The following is a 19,741-nucleotide window of genomic DNA, read 5'->3' on the forward strand; positions in this document are numbered from 1 at the left end:
GTCAGTTTTTAATTGTTTTTTTATGAGGCACAGAATAATAATCCCGCAGGGGGCGCATGGTGGCTCAGAAAGGCAATTCTTTCACTGAAGCCACTTCAACTCTCACGGTGTTTTTGGTCTTATTGGAAACACCTGTACACTGTAGATGTAGATGTAATCGACTAAATCTGTAAATATAGGGATTAGTTTTTATCAGGAAAATGGATATCTACCTCATCAATATCTATAAAATGTATTTAATAAATCGTTTCTTAGTAATCTGTGATTGGTTGATCCCACCCAGCGCTGAGAAAAGTAACAGGGAACATGTGATTACGCTTTTCACTTCAGATGCAATGTTAATGATAAATTACGACTGAAAAAATAACAGATACATTTTTACACAATTTAAATAAAAAACCTTAAACAAAAAGTTAAAATAAGGTAATTATGTTTTCAAAACCAACCAAACCACGCCCATCTTCTGCCAACATTTACTGCTAATGTCATTCCACGCGCTTATTGCATTTCTATGGCTCAAGTGAGAGTCAGTCAGAGACTGAGCCAAAGCATCAGAAGAGAAAAAGACGAGAGGAAATAAACAGCTGTGCATCAGAAAGAGACTATGGCATCGTTAAATCTCGGGTTCAACGGGGCTCGTAAAAAAGCGGTAGCGCGTATCAGAGCCGTAGAGAGGAGGAATCTGCTCACCGTGTGCAGGTAAAATATGATTACACATTCATCATCATTGCAGCGCACGGAACATGTGTGATGATGTCATTGGTATATTTTTTTTTTTTTAGCAAGGTATGATTTTTTTGTTGTTGTAAATTGCTGATGCTGGAGCAGGGGAGATGAGATGATGTACGTGCAGCTCGCGCCGAAGCGCTGATCTGAGATCTGTCATCAGAGCATCACGTCATATAGACGGAGTCCTGTGAAAAAGTACAGTAGTGATATCTACTGAAGTGAAGTGAAGTGACGTGACGTGACATTCAGCCAAGTATGGTGACCCATACTCAGAATTCATGCTCTGCATTTAACCCATCCGAAGTGCACACACACAGAGCAGTGAACACACACACTGTGAACACACACCCGGAGCAGTGGGCATATTTTATGCTGCGGCGCCCGGGGAGCAGTTGGGGGTTCGATGCCTTGGCTCAAGGGCACCTAAGTCATGGTATTGAAGGTGGAGAGAGAACTGTACAATGCACCTCCCCCCCCACCCACAATTCCTGCCGGCCCGAGACTCGAACTCACAACCCTTCGATTGGGAGTCCGACCCTCTAACCATTAGGCCACGACTCCCCACGAATGATTCGTGCATTGTGCTCCAAGTTACCTAAAAGAATGCATGTTAAGAATTTAGGGTTTTTTATGGTATGTATAAAAAAAATAATAAAAAAAAAGCAACAATAAAAACAATAACACCTAAAAAAAAAAACAAAACCGTTACAACACTAAAAAAAAATAATAAAAACAAAACACAGTGCAATGGTACATGTCACAAAAAAATTAATAAAATAAAAATAAAATAACTGAGATTTTGTCACCATTCACTTTTGTGCCGTACAGAGTACATATGAATATTTTACACCATTTGATGGCAGTCTTTTATTAGATGTTTGTTTTTATATTAGGAAAGCATGTGTCTTAAAGCTGGTGATGACTAAGACTTAACAAGGATTTTAACAAGGGAATGAAGAGCCTAAATACGCAAAGAACTTTGTGACCCATTTTGTGTGATTTATTGTATTGCTGAGAGTTGTAGTATCTCTTTGCTGAAGGAAGTAGATACAGTACATCTTGTTGGATGTTTGGATTGGTATGCTATCATACTAATCAATTATTTCTGCAGAATACACTATATGTAGTTTGTGTATTTTACCCTGATGACTTTGCCAAAATGTGCAGTATGCAACTGGATCACACTGCATGTGTCCCAAAATACAGTGAGCTCAATTTGACCTATTTAGTGTGACTTATGAATCAGAAGTAATATCAATTTACTTATTTTTTGATAAAAGTTTGCCATGTGCCAATGTTTAAAACATTTATTGTTGCATACAATGTGTTTTATTTAACATACTACAATAAATGCAAAATATGCAACCTAGACTCACTGGAAAAATATGCCTACCTAATTTTATTTTAAAGGATGATTTGTAAAAGAATAGACTTTGATGTCTGGATCACATAACCGACTCCATATGTGTGGCTTTTCTAACGTATACTAAACTTGTTTGGTAGCCCACCTGGTACAGCAGTGGACTTGCGATGTGCAGTGGTGGACAGTAACGGAGTAGCTTTACTTCGTTACTGTACTTAAGTACATTTTTCAAGTAATTGTACTTTACTGGAGTAGTTTTATTTTGAGTAACTTTTACTTTTACTTCACTACATTCCAAAGCATAAGATCATACTTTTTAATTCACTTCATTTCAAAAAACATATCATTACTCCTTATAATATATCACATGCTCCGACACAAAGAAGCGGTGTCTGATTCAAGAACAAACCTTTTAAAATCGGTTCACAAATCACACCCTACGATTCATTCACAAATTAGAATGATTCGTTGCAGCTGTTCTCGAGTTGACAACTCACTGATTCAAATGAAACCATTTAGTGCGAGTTTTCCGAACTGAATTCACAAGTAACCAGGAGATCTTGTGAGCGCGCACGCGACTGATGCTGCTAAAAGTAAGTTACTAATGTCCGAATTTAAGGATTAATTATTGAAACTGAAAATCATATGTAGGTCAAAACTTTCAGTTGTTTGTGAACTAAATCTCAGTAAAGGTGATCTATTCAATCCCACTGAAATGCTTGAATGCAGAAATGTCAAGACACATGTTTTAGGTAAAAAAAAAACAAAATTATATATATATATATAAATAAATATATAATAACAATAAATATATAACAGATTAAATAAATAACTCATGCATGTTCAAATTCCCTGCTGCCATAACATCAACAGTTTTATTAAAATGCTATGGCATTTAGCCGTATGTGGCGTCTGTTTTTTTATATTGTTTAATCAACAGAATACATTTTTATATGTTTGAATTAGGAGTAGACAGATATGAATGTTTATTCATAACCTTTCTGAAAATACTGTAAATATTGTTATCTGGATGCTAACTGTCTAGCTACCAAGCTTGGTGGTGCTAAGTCGAGGTAATTTTTAGATATAAAGTCCATATATTTTTATTCAGCCACCTAGATAGATCACATCTGGGGGAAAAAGAAAGGATGTAATGTTCGGATATGGTAACACAGTAATCATCAAAGTGGGAAGTGATGCCCTCTGAGGCATTTGGCCAGGGGTGTTTTTACATCACAGACAAGGTTTTTGAGAGAAAAAAATATTATTTTATTATTATAATATATTTTCCTTAAAAATGCTTCCTAAGCTTCAGGCCTTATTCTCATGTCATATAAACTGTGATGTTTTAAAACAACAAACTTTTTACTGGTGAAAATCAGTGTCAAATCTGTTTCCTCTCAGGTACATCGCTGTGTAAATAGTAACACCTCACTCTTGTCAATAGATATCAACAACAAAATATCTTGACTCCATATAGTGGTTTTTTTGGGGAAAAATCCCAGGTATTTTGAGCAGTAGGATTATTAAACATTTGTGCTAAAATATAAAATTAAATTAAGTATTTTGCTATATAAAAATTGCTAAATAAGTCTATATATCAGTACTTTTTTACCTTAAGTACATAAAAAAAAATCAAGTACTTTTGTACTTTCACTCGAATAAAATGAAAAAGGAGTACTTTTACTTTTACTGGAGTAATATTTTATTATACGTATCTGTACTTTTACTCAAGTACTTGATTTGTGTACTTCGTCCACCCCTGGCGATGTGAGCCCTGTGAATCATGAGTCATGATAAAAGAGTTCAAAGACTTGTGTAAGACAAAATGCAATGTTCCTTTATAAAAAACACATTTTAACCTTCCTCTCTTTTTAAAACAATAAAAAATACTCATAGTACACAGTTAATGCAGCAGGTTTATTTATTCAAACAAACACTATCAAACTCAAGTATCAGAATGATAAAAATTTAATACAGTTTTTTTTTATAAAACTGAGCAGACTTTTGTGCCATTCACTAAACATTTCACTTTGAAATGAAATAAAGCGGTGCCAGATTCACATTGTTTTAAATAAAACTGAATGCACTTTTAAAGCCACTCGCTGGAATATGATTAATTACATTTATATGTCTAATTAGGCAACACCACAAAGGGCACATTTGAATCAGGAGAAACACAGTCAGTCTGAACACAAATGAATGTCATACCCATGAGGGGGCACAGCAGGAATCAGCCAATCAAAAGGCTTCGAGTGTGACGTGTCCACACATATACAATCACAGTAAGACTGAAGCTCACAGCTCAGACAAATAAAGTGGTTTTTACTGTGTGTGTCTGAGGAAGAAAGAACAGAGGAATAGATAAGAAAAATCAATTTCCTGTCATGTTTGTTCTGTGATATCTGATCCAGAGTTCGTTCAGGACTAAAATAAATAAATGCAGGTCCTTTTTTTTTTTTTTGGAGTGATGAAAGTCTCTGACGTTCAAATAATTATGAAAGGAAGTTCATGTTGTCAGAACGTCTTGAATGAAGATGTAATCTAAATAATTGCTCTAGATCAACGCTCTTAAAATGGCCATAAAACTTCAAAAAAGAATTTGGGACCATCTAAGCTGAAATGTCAGGCTGGTTTAATCTACATGAGTTGTCACAGGATGGCTACTTCAGAAATTCTCTAGATGGTTTTATGAGTATCATATTTAACATTGTCAGTGTGACAATTTTGTGTGGTTATTTTAAAGTGTTTTCAAATTTCTCTCTGTGCCTTAAAATACTGTTTCAATAAACATTTCAAGAAGCAGTTATATAATCTGTGCCACGTGACTTTTTTACAATTATCGTGAAGTTTTACAATTATCACACTTACTGTAAGTGTTATTTTAGTATAATTTATATACAGTTATAGTAATATTTGGAATTAACTTTTATATTTGTATTGTCAGTTTTCATTTTAATCATCAATTAGGTTTTAGTAATTTTGTTATGTGCTTATGACATTTTTTATGTTTTTAAGCATATTCCTATTTGGCTTTATTTTTATTTAATTTTTAGTAATTATTTATTTTGTTTTTTTGCCAAGTTTAAATTTTTAATCTAATCAATTATTTTATGTGTACTTTATTTAACATACCAAAAATTTGTAATGGTTTTAGTCACAAGAAGGTGAATTTTAACATTCTGCATCTATTCAGCATCTTTGTTTGGATCATGATTAAAATACAGTTGCCTATAAATGAATGTAAAGAGCACAGGTAAAGCCTTAGTTTGTTTATATGAAGATATTTCTTTTTTGATTTGATTTGATTTGTTTTTTTTTTTTTTTCAATTTCATATTTCAATTTCTCTAAGAAATTATCAGCATTTTGTTCAAGCAATAATAAAAGGACATCTTTTCATTTATAATTTAATGAAATCTAATTTTATTAGGGAAAGAAAAGAAAAGAATCTTGAGAAAATCGCATCGTGAAATCAGTATTGCATCGTGAGTTGAGTGAATTAAATCCGTAGCTGCTGGGTATTTGGAAGTCATGAGGAGACACATAAAAGCACAGTAGCTGCCGATAATGAAAAGGAAAGTCATTTATGCCATAATTACATTTGATGAGACTACAATAAACGGCACTAATGATGCTCCACAAAACACAAAACATCTCCTTTGACTCAAATGCACTTTTTGGTGTCATAAAAACATTTATTTTAGAGTCATTGTGTCAGTCAAATGGCAGCGTTGCTATTGTTAACTAAAACTAATAGTCAATTGTGTCATTATGTGTATATGAGTTCATTGTGTGCGGGTTATGTTGCTATTGTTAACTAAAACTAAAACAGCGTTGCTATTGTTAACTAAAACTAAAAGTGTTAAAATATATTTTTTTTATTAATTACAATAATGTTGAAATTAAATGAAAACTAGAAATGTTGCCTTGCCAACTAACTGAAATAAAATTACTAAAACACTAATAAATATAAACCTAAATAGAAATACTATATGTGTCAAGAACATATGAAAATTACTAAAACTAAAATACATAATAATAATAATAATAAAAAATATAATAACTGAGCATTAAAAGATGGCCAAATCTAAGAAGGTAGCATAATAATGTTAATTATAAAAGTCTGAAGTTTGTCAGAGTTTTACTGTATTAGCTATTAGATATGTTTGTGTGAGTTTAAACTGTATTGTGTAAATTTCTGTTGTACCCATGACTGTGTGTGTTTGAGTACACAGGTTCTCAGTGAAGACCCTCATTGATCGCTCATGTTTTGAGACGATAGACGACACATCACCCGAGTTCATCAACTTTGTCTCCATTCTAGAACATATTCTCAGCCATAGACTGAAAGGTGAGGAACAAGATACACAAACTGTCCTATTCCACGTTGAAATTGTAAACAGCATTTTATCTTGATCTGAGCGGCACATTTTTAGATAACTGAACTGGACTTGATAATAAACACTCAGCGTGTGTGAGCACAGCAAAACAACATTATTATTTCAATAGGGCATTCACATTTAAAGTTACTGTAGAAAAAAACAGCCTGTTGCATTCTAAAAGAGAGGGTGGTCATTAAACTAAATTACCAGTGGTTTTATGTATTTTTTTTTTATTTTTTAGAATGATATAGATTGTTTATTGTATATTATTGTATATATATATATTAATTATGGCATATATATACATACACACATATGGCATATATATATAATTATGGCATATATATACATGTGTGTGTGTGTGTGTGTGTGTGTGTGTGTGTGTATTTTTATTTAATTTACATTTTTAAATGTATTTATTTTATAATATATTAAGCATAAAATACAAAAAACAACAACATACAATTGGCAGCACCTTAGACAACAAATGAACTGACATACACACTCAGAATAACTGTTGAAGTGAGCTGTGCCAGAAGCTTCACACATCATTGCATAGTGATGCTGTGATACATGCTGTTAAAAGACCTATACACACACACACACACACACACTCACTCTCCTAGTGCTGCTGTAATGAGGTATAAATACAGCACTGAGTGTCTCATTTTGTGTTGGGAGAGCTCAGACGACTCTCACAGCATGACAAAACAGCCCTCACGCTCACTTACATATCAGTGTTTTTCAGACTTTCAGCAATATTTGATCGCTCCATGTTCATTTATGTTCTCTGAAATGGCTTAAAAAGTTAAAAATCCCTGTGGAGCCCATCACTTGTTGAAATCAACCCTTTCATTACTAGCTCAGATATTACACACAATGTCACTGCACTAAATGTTTTGCATCTAAATGAATACACAGCTCTTCTCGAGGAATCGCTCTGCTTTTACACTGCATTGTGTGTGTGTTTTCCCGCTGTAGGTCAGGTCAGCTGGTTTGGCTACGAGAGCCCACGCAGTTTCTGGGATTACATACATGTGGCATGTAGTAAAGTCCCACACAGCTGTATCCATAGCATCGAGAACATGGAGAACGTCCGCAGCTCCAGAGCAAAGGTCAGGACACAGTGTATTTTAGTATTTATTATTATTTTGAGTGATCTTTTTTTCAATATTTTTAGTTCAAGTTTTAGTAATTTTTTTTACATGCCTTTGTCATTTTTATTATTTTTTAAATATATTTTTATTTAGCATTAATTTATATTTATATTAGCATTAATGTATACTTATTTAAGTTTTAGTAATTTTAGTACTTCAACAAATCCAAGTTTCAGTTTTAGTTTTTATTTTAATTTTAGTTTCATGTTAATTTTAGTTTACATTTGAGTAACTTTATGATGTGCTTTTGTTATTTTTTACTACTTTTTCATATTTTTTTATTTAGCTTAATTCATATTCATTTCAGATTTAGTTTCAGTAATTTTAGTAATTCATTTTATTTTAGATAGTTGCCAATGCAACATTTCAGTATTAGGAGTATATATATATTATTTTTTTTACTAAATATTTATATATGTTTTCTTTTTTATTTCAGATTTTTTTTTTTTTTAATTAAATAGTTTTAGTTTTAGTTAACAATAACAACATTGGTTAGGTGTCATATTTCACCAAAGAATAACACACTCTCATGCTATCACTAATTATAAAAACACAAAAACCAGAGGGAACTCCCAGATCAGACTTGTCCTGTTTAAATCTGATATTGTTATCCATCCCGGATGATTCAGTCACAAGCGGTCAACCAAGACAGAACACCAGCTCAGATGCTGTGATGTTACTGCAGTTTTAAAGGCTTCAGTGGTTGACAGGTAAGAGCATCTCTCTCTCTCTCTCTCGCTCTTTCTCTCTCTCTCTCTCTCTCTCTCTCTCTCTCTCTCTCTCTCTCTCTCTCTCTCTCTCTCTCTCGCTCTTTCTCTCAGGGTCGTGCCTGGATTAGAGTGGCGTTAATGGAGAAGCGTTTGTCTGAATACATCTCTGCAGCTCTGAGAGACTTCAAAACTACAAGGTGTCTTTCCGCAGCACTCAGACACACACACCAAGACTCTTATATTTGATTGTGGTAAAATCTTTTTATGGGTCTCTGTTGTCAACCTCTCCACACATGGATTGTTTAAACATGGTGACTTCACTGAAATAAAAGCAGCACCGTATGACTTTTTAGCAAACTATTTTTATAACGAATCTTTGAGTGGTAGTGTATGTATCTACATTTAAAAATAAAAAATATCAACTCCAAAATCATGAGAATACAAAAGGGCTGCTGTTTGTTCTTCTCTGGTCTTCATCAGTTTTGTGTGTTTGTTCATCAGGAGTTTTTATGAGGAGGGGGCTGTAGTTCTGGGTGAGGAGGCGGGGCTTCTGGCAGATACACTGATTGGACTGAATGCCATTGACTTCAGGTATATTCAAGTTCATTCACTTCCTTTCTGTGGGTGGCAGTGACATTCAACTGTGCCACAGCAGGACAGGATGATGATCATTCATTGTATGGGTGGTGCTCTATAAACACCTGCTGACACAAGCTGCAAACACACACACACACGCAAAAATAGATGCTGAGAACAGCCTCCGTATTGTTTTGTAGGATAATCACTTCCCATAATTCAGTACTTTACCACCGTGACATTCTCATCATATGAAGTGCATTTGTTGGCTTATGCTGAAATTTTCATTCTTGATTGACAGTTTCTGTCTGAAAGGGGAGGGGCTTGATGAGAGCTGTCCTGTCGTCATTGACTACACACCGTACCTTAAATTCACACAAACGTAAGAGCACTACATAAAAACATGCTGGCTTTGTGAACATTCTTTAGGCCTTCTTAATGATTGTGATTGAATATTATTTATGTGTGTGCTGTAGTTCTGACAGCATCAGCAGCGATGAGGAGGAAATGAGAACGCTGGGCAGCAGCGGCAGTGAAGCAGGCACTCCTGAATCCCACATGACCGCCAGTCTGGTGGCCGATCAGAGCACCTGGTACAGCAAGAGCAAAAGACTAGAGCAGAAATACAGAGTCGTGCTGGAACAGAAGGTGAGGACGACTACAAATCATACTGTTTATGCAGTATGCATAGCCTACTGGGTGCAGTATGTGGAATTTTTGTATGCATAGAATACTGCAGTTGCCAAAATGCATAGTACACAACCAGAGCACAAAGTGAGCTTCCCTTTTCTTGGTATTTATTAGCTGTGACTGAAAAACAACTTTTGAGCATGCTGCATTAAAGGGAACATCGGATGAAAATTGCACTTTTTTTAGTTAGGTTTCTGGTGTGTGTGCCAGCTCAGAAAAGCTGAAAAGAAAAATGCAGCCAGTTTGTTGTGGCTGTCTGAGTCTGAAACTGTCATCCAGTGAGCTGTTTCAATTTGCAGCAGGTTTCTATGTAGATAGCTAGCTATTTGAATAAGATCATCTTCAAGTTATATACGGAGTCCAAGGCAGCAGTTCATGCGTCTTGTGGCGACACGCCCCACGGAAGAGTGAGCAATAGCTCATTATCATTTAAAGAGACATGCACCGAAACAAGTCGCTTGTGTTTTTAATGAATTTTAACTAAAGTATGTTACAGATATTTCATGAATACCCTAAAGAATCATACCAAATTGTGGAAAATGGGCATCCGATGTCCCCTTCAAAAAATCTTTTTAGTCAGTCACACTGCATGCTGTTTACATACGTTTTAAATAGTATGTAGTATAGAATCTATTCTGTCATATATAGACTGTATGTATATTGTGAGACACATGCAGTAAGCAGTACTCAAGTTTTCTGTATTCTGTGTGATGAACTTTGAATGTTAAACTGAGCATGAATATTTCTAGATCAGTGATTCTCAGTGCTCCTGAGTGTCTCACATTTTAAGTATCTAGTCTGACACCCTCAGTTCAGGCCGTGGGGTCTGTACAGATGAGTGGATGAGTCATTCAGGTGGGTGTTAGATAAGAGAGACATCCTGGGGGGACCCGGGAGCAAGACTAGCAAGTACTGACACAGATCGCATTCATTTTTATAATTGTTTAGGGTTATCTGGAGGAGCTGGTGCGTCTGAGGGAAGTTCAGCTCTCTGAGTCTGTCTCTCAGAATAAATCTCTACTGCAGCGGCTCACAGACACGCAAATTAGCCACAAACTGGAGAAAAAGCAGCTGGAGACCATCATACTGGAGCTGCAGGATCAGCTGTAAGTTTAGTGTGTGTGTGTGTGTATGTGTATATATATCACCTCTTTTATATGCACACTATATATATATTATATATATCATATATATATATATATACAGTATATATATGCTTATTTTTTATATTTTCAGTTTTAGTTTAAATTTAAGTTAAATTTATATATTATATATGTAAACATGTATGTGTTTGTATATTTTTATAGTATTTTTAAATTGTTTTTATATTTTCAGTTTAATTTTATACTTTTATTCAGTAAGGAACAAAAGTGACAGTAAATACTTTTATAATGCTAAAAAGATTTATATTTCAAATAAAGTCTGTTTGAGTTTTCTATTAATCAAAGAATCATGATTATATATATATATATATATATATATATATATATATATATATATATATATATATATATATATATATCTATATATATATATATGTATATATATATATACATATGTATATATATAGTATTTAGTATTTTATATTGTTTTCACATTTTCATATGTCATTTTATTTTTAATTAGTTACATTTTTGTAATTTAGTTATGTGTCTTTTTTAAGTTTTATTTTTTTCTATTTAGCTTTTTCTATTTTTTTTCTATTTAGCTTTATTTTTGGTCTGTTTCAGTTTTAATTTTAGTGATTTTAGTTATTCACTGTAAACTTATTTTATTTCTGTTAGGTATTTTTTAAGTTACGTTCTAAGTATTTTTAAGTTAAATTTTTTTTTTAAGTTAAAGTTTTTAATCTAATATTTATATTTTATTTCAACTTTAGTTTTAGTTTTAGTTAACAATATCAGCACTAAAGAAAATCATATAATGTTCTTCTCTATCATTTCATCATCATTTAATGAATTAATGCTGTCAATTATCAATATATCTTTTTAAACAGCCTGACTTTGTGAATAAGGAGCAAACTTTAATAATCTATAAATGATCTAATTGGCATATAAATTACATTTTAAAAAGAAACATAATGTGTTAAAGGAATAGTTCACCCAAAAATTCTGTCATCATTTTACTCATCCTCAAGTTTATCCAAACCTGTATGATTTTTTGTTTTTTTGTTCTGCTGAACACACACACACACACACACACACACATATTTTGAAGAATGTGAGTAACAAAACAGAGTATTTATTTCCGTACTCTAGAAGTAAATAGGGACCAGCAACTGTTTGATTACCAATATTTATTGAAATATATAATTTGTTTCATAAATATATAATATATAAATATTATATAAATATATAATAAATAAATATATAAAAGTTTTCATTTTTAGGTGAACTATAGGTGAATACTTTAGGGCAAATTCAGCACATTTTGAACATGATTAAACTGAATAGTGGTTTATTAGTGCATATGACATTGGATTTCATGCTGAAATAATTCACGCAAAAGCGGCATAACCGTTTAGCAAACTTGCCTGTGTAAGTATAATTCAAGCTCATGGAAATATGCTGTTACGGCAGGGGAAAGGTTTGTTATCTTGCAGAGTGGTCTCATTTATCATCTGATATTATGCTCTGTGTTGTGTAGCAGAAGAACGGTTCATCTTTAGTGTTTTCCATGGCTGCAGAGTGTCAGTACAGATGATGTCTGAATCTTTTCTGCCTCCTGAGTCCTCCGATTCTTTTCTCCTCTCATTCTCTCAGACAGCTGGAGTTCATGGTTTAAGTGAGCTCTGGAGATCTGTGTGAACGAGGAGACATCAGAAGCTCGACCAGAGCAGGGTTGCTATGGAGACAGATTCAAATAAGTTAATAGATGATGGCAGCATGTAAGCGCAGAGAGGATTTGGTTGATGGACAAAGAGGAATGAATGAAAGACTAGAGGAGAGACTGATGGGAGGAGAAAGCATGCGTTTGTTTGGATCTACTTTTTTCTTGGCACTCGTTTTTTTCCCCAGAAAAATTGTTTTCAATATTAAGAAGTATAAATATTTCTTGAACAGCAAATCAGCATATTAGAATGATTTCTGAAGGATCATGTGACACTGAAGACTGGAGTAATGATACTGAAAATTCAGCTTTGCATCACAGGAATAAATTATATTTGAAAATATATAAAATTAGAAAACAGTTCTTTTAAATTGTAATAATATTTCACAATATTTGTGTTTTTACTGTATTTTTGATCAAATGCTGCTGAGCATAAGAGACTTCTTTCAAAAACATTCAAAAATATTGACAACCCCAAACTGTTGAACAGTAGCGTATACTATACAGTGTGCAGTATGCTAGTTAGTATTCCATTATGGTCATCTAGATCGATCTGGAGAGCATTGATCATGGCAGAGGCTGGTCTGAGGTGTTTCTTTGGATCATGATGGGTCATTCGCTGCATTGCAGAAATAGAAATGGGTCTTAAATCTGTGTCCGGCAATAGCTACTTGGATCTGGTTTTAAAACATAAACTTTTTAAGTCGACTTGTTTATATGTTGTTTATCTAAGTAGATACAAGTCCATGAGAAGCTGTTTGTTTTTCTCTGTATCAGCTGCTGCGGACCATCTGGGCGAATCAATAAAGATGCACGTGAGTGCTAGCTGCCCACTATTAGTGATTTTACAGCTGAGTAGTCAGATTTGAAATCCAGTTGCAGAGGTTAAAGACTCTTTTTATGGATGAGAATATTTGACACTGAATGCCATGTTCCAGATGCTAGGCTTTGATCAGTGACTTGATAAAGATGGATTTTGGAGATGGTTATGATGGTAACTTTCACTGTGTGTATGATTCAAGATGATTGCTCCGCAAAATCAAATCGCTATAAAAGGAAAAGAAAATCAAAATAAACACACTCAAAGAAGAAAAAAAAATTCTCAAAAATGCATTTCAACTCCGCAAATGCAAATTCGTATAGATGGACTTCAACAAACGATACTTGTAATCTTTTTTCTTTTGGTCATTTTCATCTTTAGAATAGCTAAACACAGAAAACAGAATTGTCTGTGTAGTTTTCAACTGATTTACAATCTTTTTAAAAAGCTGAAACTGTTAAATTCCTAATACTAATTCTGATAATTCCAAATTTTTACTTTGTACATAGCACAGAGGTTGTGTAAGTGCATTTATTCGGTGACCTCAATCACAAACAGTATGGTTGAGAATTATGTTTGGATTTCTTACAGCTGTCAGTGAGTAGGTTTGCTCTAGATTTAGAAGCAGCAAACAGCACGAGTGGCCATATGTTTTTGTGTTTTCAGATCATCTTTTTCACATGGTTGCCTGATTGGGAAGATTAAGTTAAACACTGGGCAGAAAATATGTTTTTAAAAGAAAAGCTCTGATTTGGGGGATTTAGGGGAAAATCTTGATATTTGGCAACCCCATGCATGAAAGCTAGTGGAGACTTTTTACCTTTCAATGGCAATGTCAAATAAAATGCATGTTAAATAATCAGCCAGCCAGTATCAAAATGATTATTTGTGATTAATCGAGAGAAGCTGAAATTGTGATTGCGATGAAAATGCGACTGATCGTGCAGCCCTCGTATATTTACTGCATTTTCAGCTTTTTAGCACCGTCTCTTTAAATTATAATATTTGTTTTTCCAGGACGGTGATGAAGAATCATGACCTTCGCTCCAGACAGGAGCTTACCTCTCACCTGACAAACCAATGGCCCTCACCTGCTACCTTGGATACCAATGCAGTCGCCTTGGATACGCTCCTGTACAGGAAACGCACAGGACCATGGGAAGAGTATGTGCTTTCTGTTTTTGTATTTCATGAAAGTATACTCTCAGATTACGAGATACATGCAACTTCACACCACAACTCATCTAATATTGGCTTCCATTCGAGTTGCTGGTGCTCAGCGAATGATCCAGGAAGCAAATGCTCTCAAGCTCTAGTTTTAGCTCACGTCTGCAGCTCTCAAATCACATTACAGTATTGGCATGCTTCCTACAGCCATCATTCTCATGTATTGATAATCTACAGAGGTTATTAAATGTACTGATCTAATTGTAACCCAAACTTCAATGGTGTTTCTCATGAAAACCCATCATGTTATTTTCAGGTAATTATATTGTTTTCATGTCAATTTAGCACATTTCCTCCCCAGAGTTGTATTGCTGATATGTATAGATTTAAATTATTGTCACTAGTGATCCTTTTCACTAATTAATTTTTTCGATATTAAAGTTGCTGTATGTAGGATTGACACCGAGTGGTTGAACTAAGTATTGCAGTCCAAATTCAAAATATTGGAGAGGGTTTTTTTCACCCGGACCCTCCTCCTCAGACTTGACACATGCAGGTTGCCAGATTGACGACAACAAACGGGAACGAGCGCACTTGATGATTAATGAAATGAAATGCGCTGTGTTTTTCGCCAACTGGCAACCCGGGGTGCCGAAATACAATTGGGTAAACTGGCAGTGGACGGGTTTCACAAACCAAAACAAAAACGGACATTCTGGCCCGGAACGCACATTTTCAAAGGAGAATAACTGACTGTAGCATTGGTTTTCAGATAAACAAGTATGTTAACTTAGCATGTTTCTTAAATATCTGCAAACATATTGTGGTATTTTTGTGCTATACAGCACCTTTAAATATTCTTATTTTTTCTTTTGTGACATCAACATGTTCTTTACTTTTTCATGACTTTAAACCATGCGTGTGTGAGCGCAGGAAAAGCTTCCAGAGTTTGGAGCAGCTTTCTACAGATATGAGTCTCTCTCAGATGTCTCTGGATCCAGCACAAGTGAACACACACAGTCTGGAGAGCAAGCCAGGACTTACACACTGGCACAGAGAAGGTTTGTGATGTGTGTGTGTGTGAGTCATCTATGGTGACATCATTCTCTGATAACCAGCTCTATTATAGATGATGATATTTTGCAATGGAAGGGACTTTTCTCCACCTGAGGGAAGATATCAGCATCCCTTCCTCAGTATTTGTGTGAATCTCATGAAGACACCACACAATAAAAGGAAGAAAAACGGGAAATTATATTTACTCAAAGAAGATAAGGTATATTTTAAGACAATTAAGAATTTATGCATTGTGACATTATTAAGAAAATGTACCCACATTTTCATTTCTGTAATGATTAATGTAGTTTGGAGTTTAAAAAAAAAAAAAAAAAAGAAAAAAAAAAATTAGCATAAAGGCAGTACAAATAAAATTCATGTATAAATCACTTAAATTGTGTATAAATAATTTTTTATATTTAAAATATTTTTGTATTTGTATTTTTGCAGAACTAAAACTGAAAAATGTAAATAATACAAGAACAGTTAACAGTCCTAAAAAATGCTAAATATGATTAAATTTGAAAAAAAAAAAGAAAAAAAAAAAGATTTTCTTAAATCACAGCTGATATTGTTTTCGGTTTGTTCACTTGTCAACATTCATCAGATAACAGTCAGGTTGAGAGCAATGCATTGTGGGGTAGGTAAAGTATCTCTAGAGTTATTTTAATATTATTTTTATTCTATTATAGTATTTATTAATATTTTGAATTAGCTTTTAGTTTTCATAAAAATCATGTTTTATGTGCTTTTTTTAATCTTTATTTAGCTTTAATGCATTTTTATTTAGGTTTTTAGTAATTTAAGTATTTTAAAAGCTTAAACAAAAATTTGAAATGTTGCCTTGGTAACTATTAGTTTTTAAATTTTATTTCAGATTTATTTAAATTACCCAACTGAATTTTTAATAGTTTTATTTTTAATGAACAACAACAACCAATGCTACATCTATTGCGCAGATGTTGTGGCTACTGCTCTGCCCTTTGTCTGTTTAATAATAACATCCTCGCTCGTGTGTGAAATGATATCAGTGATGTCTCCACACTCTACTACTGTGTGTATGTGTGCTTGTTTTTTCACAGGGAAAGAGGATACTCCGTCTCTGAGGGGTTTGTGTGGTTCCTTAACCTCAATGGCCAGTTACAAATCTCTGGCCAGTCTGAAGTCCAGCGAGTATCTGGCCAGTCCAACAACAGACATGACCAGCCCAGGACTGACACCGTCCTGAGAGACAAGTATGGACATACTGTATAAATGCATACACAAACACACCGGCCTGCTTGAGATGGTGTGGGCTTTGAATTGAAGTGAAGAAAGAAAAGCTAGCTACCGGTACCATCCTCAGAGCTTCTAAGAGACATCTCAGCTAGACAAGATGAAACCCCAGTGCCCTCCTGACTGGTTTTAGTTTAATTTGAAGTGCAATTCATTTAATTTTCAAATCTGAACATTTGGTTGTTGAAGTCCATAGCTAGTGTAAGCATTAGCATTATTGAATATTGAGCATAATGTATCACGATGAATGACATTCTTGACCCAGGACATCAGTGAATTTCAGTTGTTTATCTGCCCACTTCAAATGTTTGGTGTTTTTTTTTAAAGTCCATAGATAGTCATGGTGTTTTATTTTTTGCTTCTGCTCATAAAATTTGTCCTGTGTGGAATTATACTTATTTATTACTAAACTTAGATTTAACTTCAGTGCCCCTATTGAAAATGATAGTTTATGGAAAAAAAAGAAAAAAAAATACTTACATCAGATTCATAGCACGTCATAGCTATTCTAGCACAGCTATGTAGGAAATTGGTTGTCTGGGCCAATGGCCAGTTTACAATGATGTCTCACAATTTAATTGAATTAAATTTAATTAAATTATTTAATTTAATTTAATTTAATTTAATTTAATTTAATTAATTTAATTTAATTTAATTTAATATTTTATTTTATGAAAAATTTCTAGTTTTAAGCCTCCTCTAAAATCCACTTTTCACAATACATTATATCAATTATTGTGATTAATCTGGCCCCTTTCTACACATTTTGGTCCTCTTTAATAAAAACTAGAATCAACATGCCAAGTAAAATAAATTTTAAACCATTTTTAACACCGCTTTCAAAATGTTAACATGAACATATAGCTGTGATATTCAGTAAGAAATATATTTAAGACTTTAACCTAATTGTATCCATCAGAAATTGATACAGATCAGTGGGTGATCTGTATGGAAAATCTGGAGCCCTAATAATGTTGAATTGTCCAATTAGGACAGAATTGTGAACAACAAACATTGCTTTGTTGATTTGCCATCATTTGTCTTTTTAGGGAGTAAGAGGAATGTCATTTCAGAAATTTCTCTGGTGTGCTTAATGTGGATGTTAATACATTTATTTCTCGTCTCTGGCTTTTAACTGAAGTTTTTGAGATTCACTCTGTCCTCTTATGTGAGGAAATTTTACATATTTATGAGTTCTGTGATTTACATAATCATACAGCGCTCAAACATCGGTTTTGCATTTTTTCCCATGCATCGTCACTCACAGATAGTGGCTAATGTGCACCAGTGTAAAGCATTGCCATGCATTTATATAAATTAATAAGAATAATATGGATATGATAAATAATATGATGCATATTGGACTGGAACAAGAACGTATTCAGAACCTAAAGCAACGATCTTTAACTTAATCTGTAAACATCTGAACTACTGTTGTCAATTTAATGGGATTAATTATTAAAAAAAAGGCAAAAAATATTCAAGTTAATCATTTCCTCTAATTTGTACATAAATGCTGTAATTTTCCTACCTCCAGAAGAAATCAAACTTAAAGTACCACTTTGTTTTTGACTCTATAATGAAGCTGTGGACTATAGGCCAGTGATGTTCAATGAGACGGACATAAATTATATATATATATATAGTATATATATATATATAGATATATATATATATATATATATATATATATATATATATATATATATATATATATATATCTATATATAGTCATTAATGTCAATTCCATGCTTTTTACAGCTGCTGCAGTTCTCTTCATTAGGGGGCTTTTTTGTGGTGGTTAATTTGATTACAAAATCAGAATGTCATAATTAATATGCAGTAATTAATGAATTTTTAATCAATTGACTGCCCCAGTCTGAACCAATTTTTATTTCAATGGAAGGCTTAATTTTAGAATTAATTGGTGAAGTTATGTTTGAAGTTAAATTTAATGGATCACTTCTAATACTGCTGCTGATAATTATAAGAAATTACCATAAAATGTTATTGGTGTGATTTGATCATAAAAACAGACCTGTTTATAAATTCAGTTTAAGAGGCATGCCAAGCCATGAGTAATATATGACAATAACTGAAGATATTAATAAGTGTGTATGATTACTCATTAGCATCAGCACAGTAATAACAGCAATTCCACAGAAACACATATGCAGAATTCCCATCTAAATTAGTCTTGTCAGCTCGTACATGGCCTTGCTGAACATCCATGTTAGTGTTGAAGAATGTCTCGTCTGCCTGTGACTTCATTTCTGTACTGCAGAATTACATTTGTGAACCTGGACCACAAAACCAGTCATAAGGATCAGTTTTTTGAAATTAATTTTTTGATCTTACATAATCTGAAGCTGAATAAATAAGCTTTCCATTGATGTATGGTTCATTAGGATCGGACAATATTTGGCCGAGATACGACTATTTGAAAATCTGGAATCTGAGGGTGCAAAAAAAAAAATCAAAATATTGAGAAATTTGCCTTTAAAGTTGCCCAGATGAAGTTCTTAGCAATGCATATTACTAGTTTATTATATATTTACAGTAGGAAATTTACAAAATATCTTCATGGAACATGATCTTTACTTAATATCCTAATGATTTTTGGCACAAAAGAAAAATCAATAATTTTGACCCGTACAAGTTTTTTTTGGCTTTTACTACAAATATACCCAAGCGACTTAAGACTGGTTTTGTGGTCCAGGGTCACATTTTACATGTGAAATGCATGTTTTACACTGTTCAGAAGCCAGTACATCTAAATGTGCATCTAAAGATTTATTTGAGATTGTTACAGCACTGTTTGTGCAGTTAAATGTATTTTATGTGTATAGTGGAATGAAGGAAATGCATTTCAGTACCTAAGTGTTACTTTTCTGTTTCAAGAGTTTTAGCCATTAAATTTGAGAAAGTTAATACTTGTTTGAAACACTCCAGAATTGTCACCTTTAGACATTTTTGAATGCATTTT

General features: G+C 33.4%; 1 protein-coding gene across 2 annotated transcripts; it reads left to right on the plus strand.

Annotated features, from left to right (window-relative positions):
* Positions 1–499: 499 nt before the first annotated feature.
* On the plus strand, positions 500–18,394 carry LOC109090686 (RUN domain-containing protein 3B-like). 2 transcript variants are annotated; one of them, XR_006162023.1, is made up of 12 exons: positions 500–699; positions 6,329–6,444; positions 7,457–7,590; positions 8,454–8,539; positions 8,844–8,933; positions 9,220–9,300; positions 9,395–9,566; positions 10,557–10,714; positions 14,275–14,421; positions 15,358–15,485; positions 15,554–15,700; positions 16,563–16,689. XR_006162023.1 is itself a non-coding variant. In XM_042773067.1 (11 exons), exons 1-11 carry the CDS (start codon positions 605–607, stop codon positions 16,706–16,708), a joined length of 1,353 nt encoding a protein of 450 aa, XP_042629001.1. In that variant the 5' UTR covers positions 500–604; the 3' UTR covers positions 16,709–18,394. The 2 variants fall into 2 exon arrangements, 1 of the variants encoding a protein (XP_042629001.1); XM_042773067.1 differs by lacking the exon at positions 15,554–15,700 and having other exon boundaries at positions 16,563–18,394.
* The last annotated feature ends 1,347 nt before the right edge of the window (positions 18,395–19,741 follow it).

Source organism: Cyprinus carpio, chromosome A16, assembly GCF_018340385.1.
Source record: "Cyprinus carpio isolate SPL01 chromosome A16, ASM1834038v1, whole genome shotgun sequence".
NCBI lineage: Eukaryota > Metazoa > Chordata > Actinopteri > Cypriniformes > Cyprinidae > Cyprinus > Cyprinus carpio.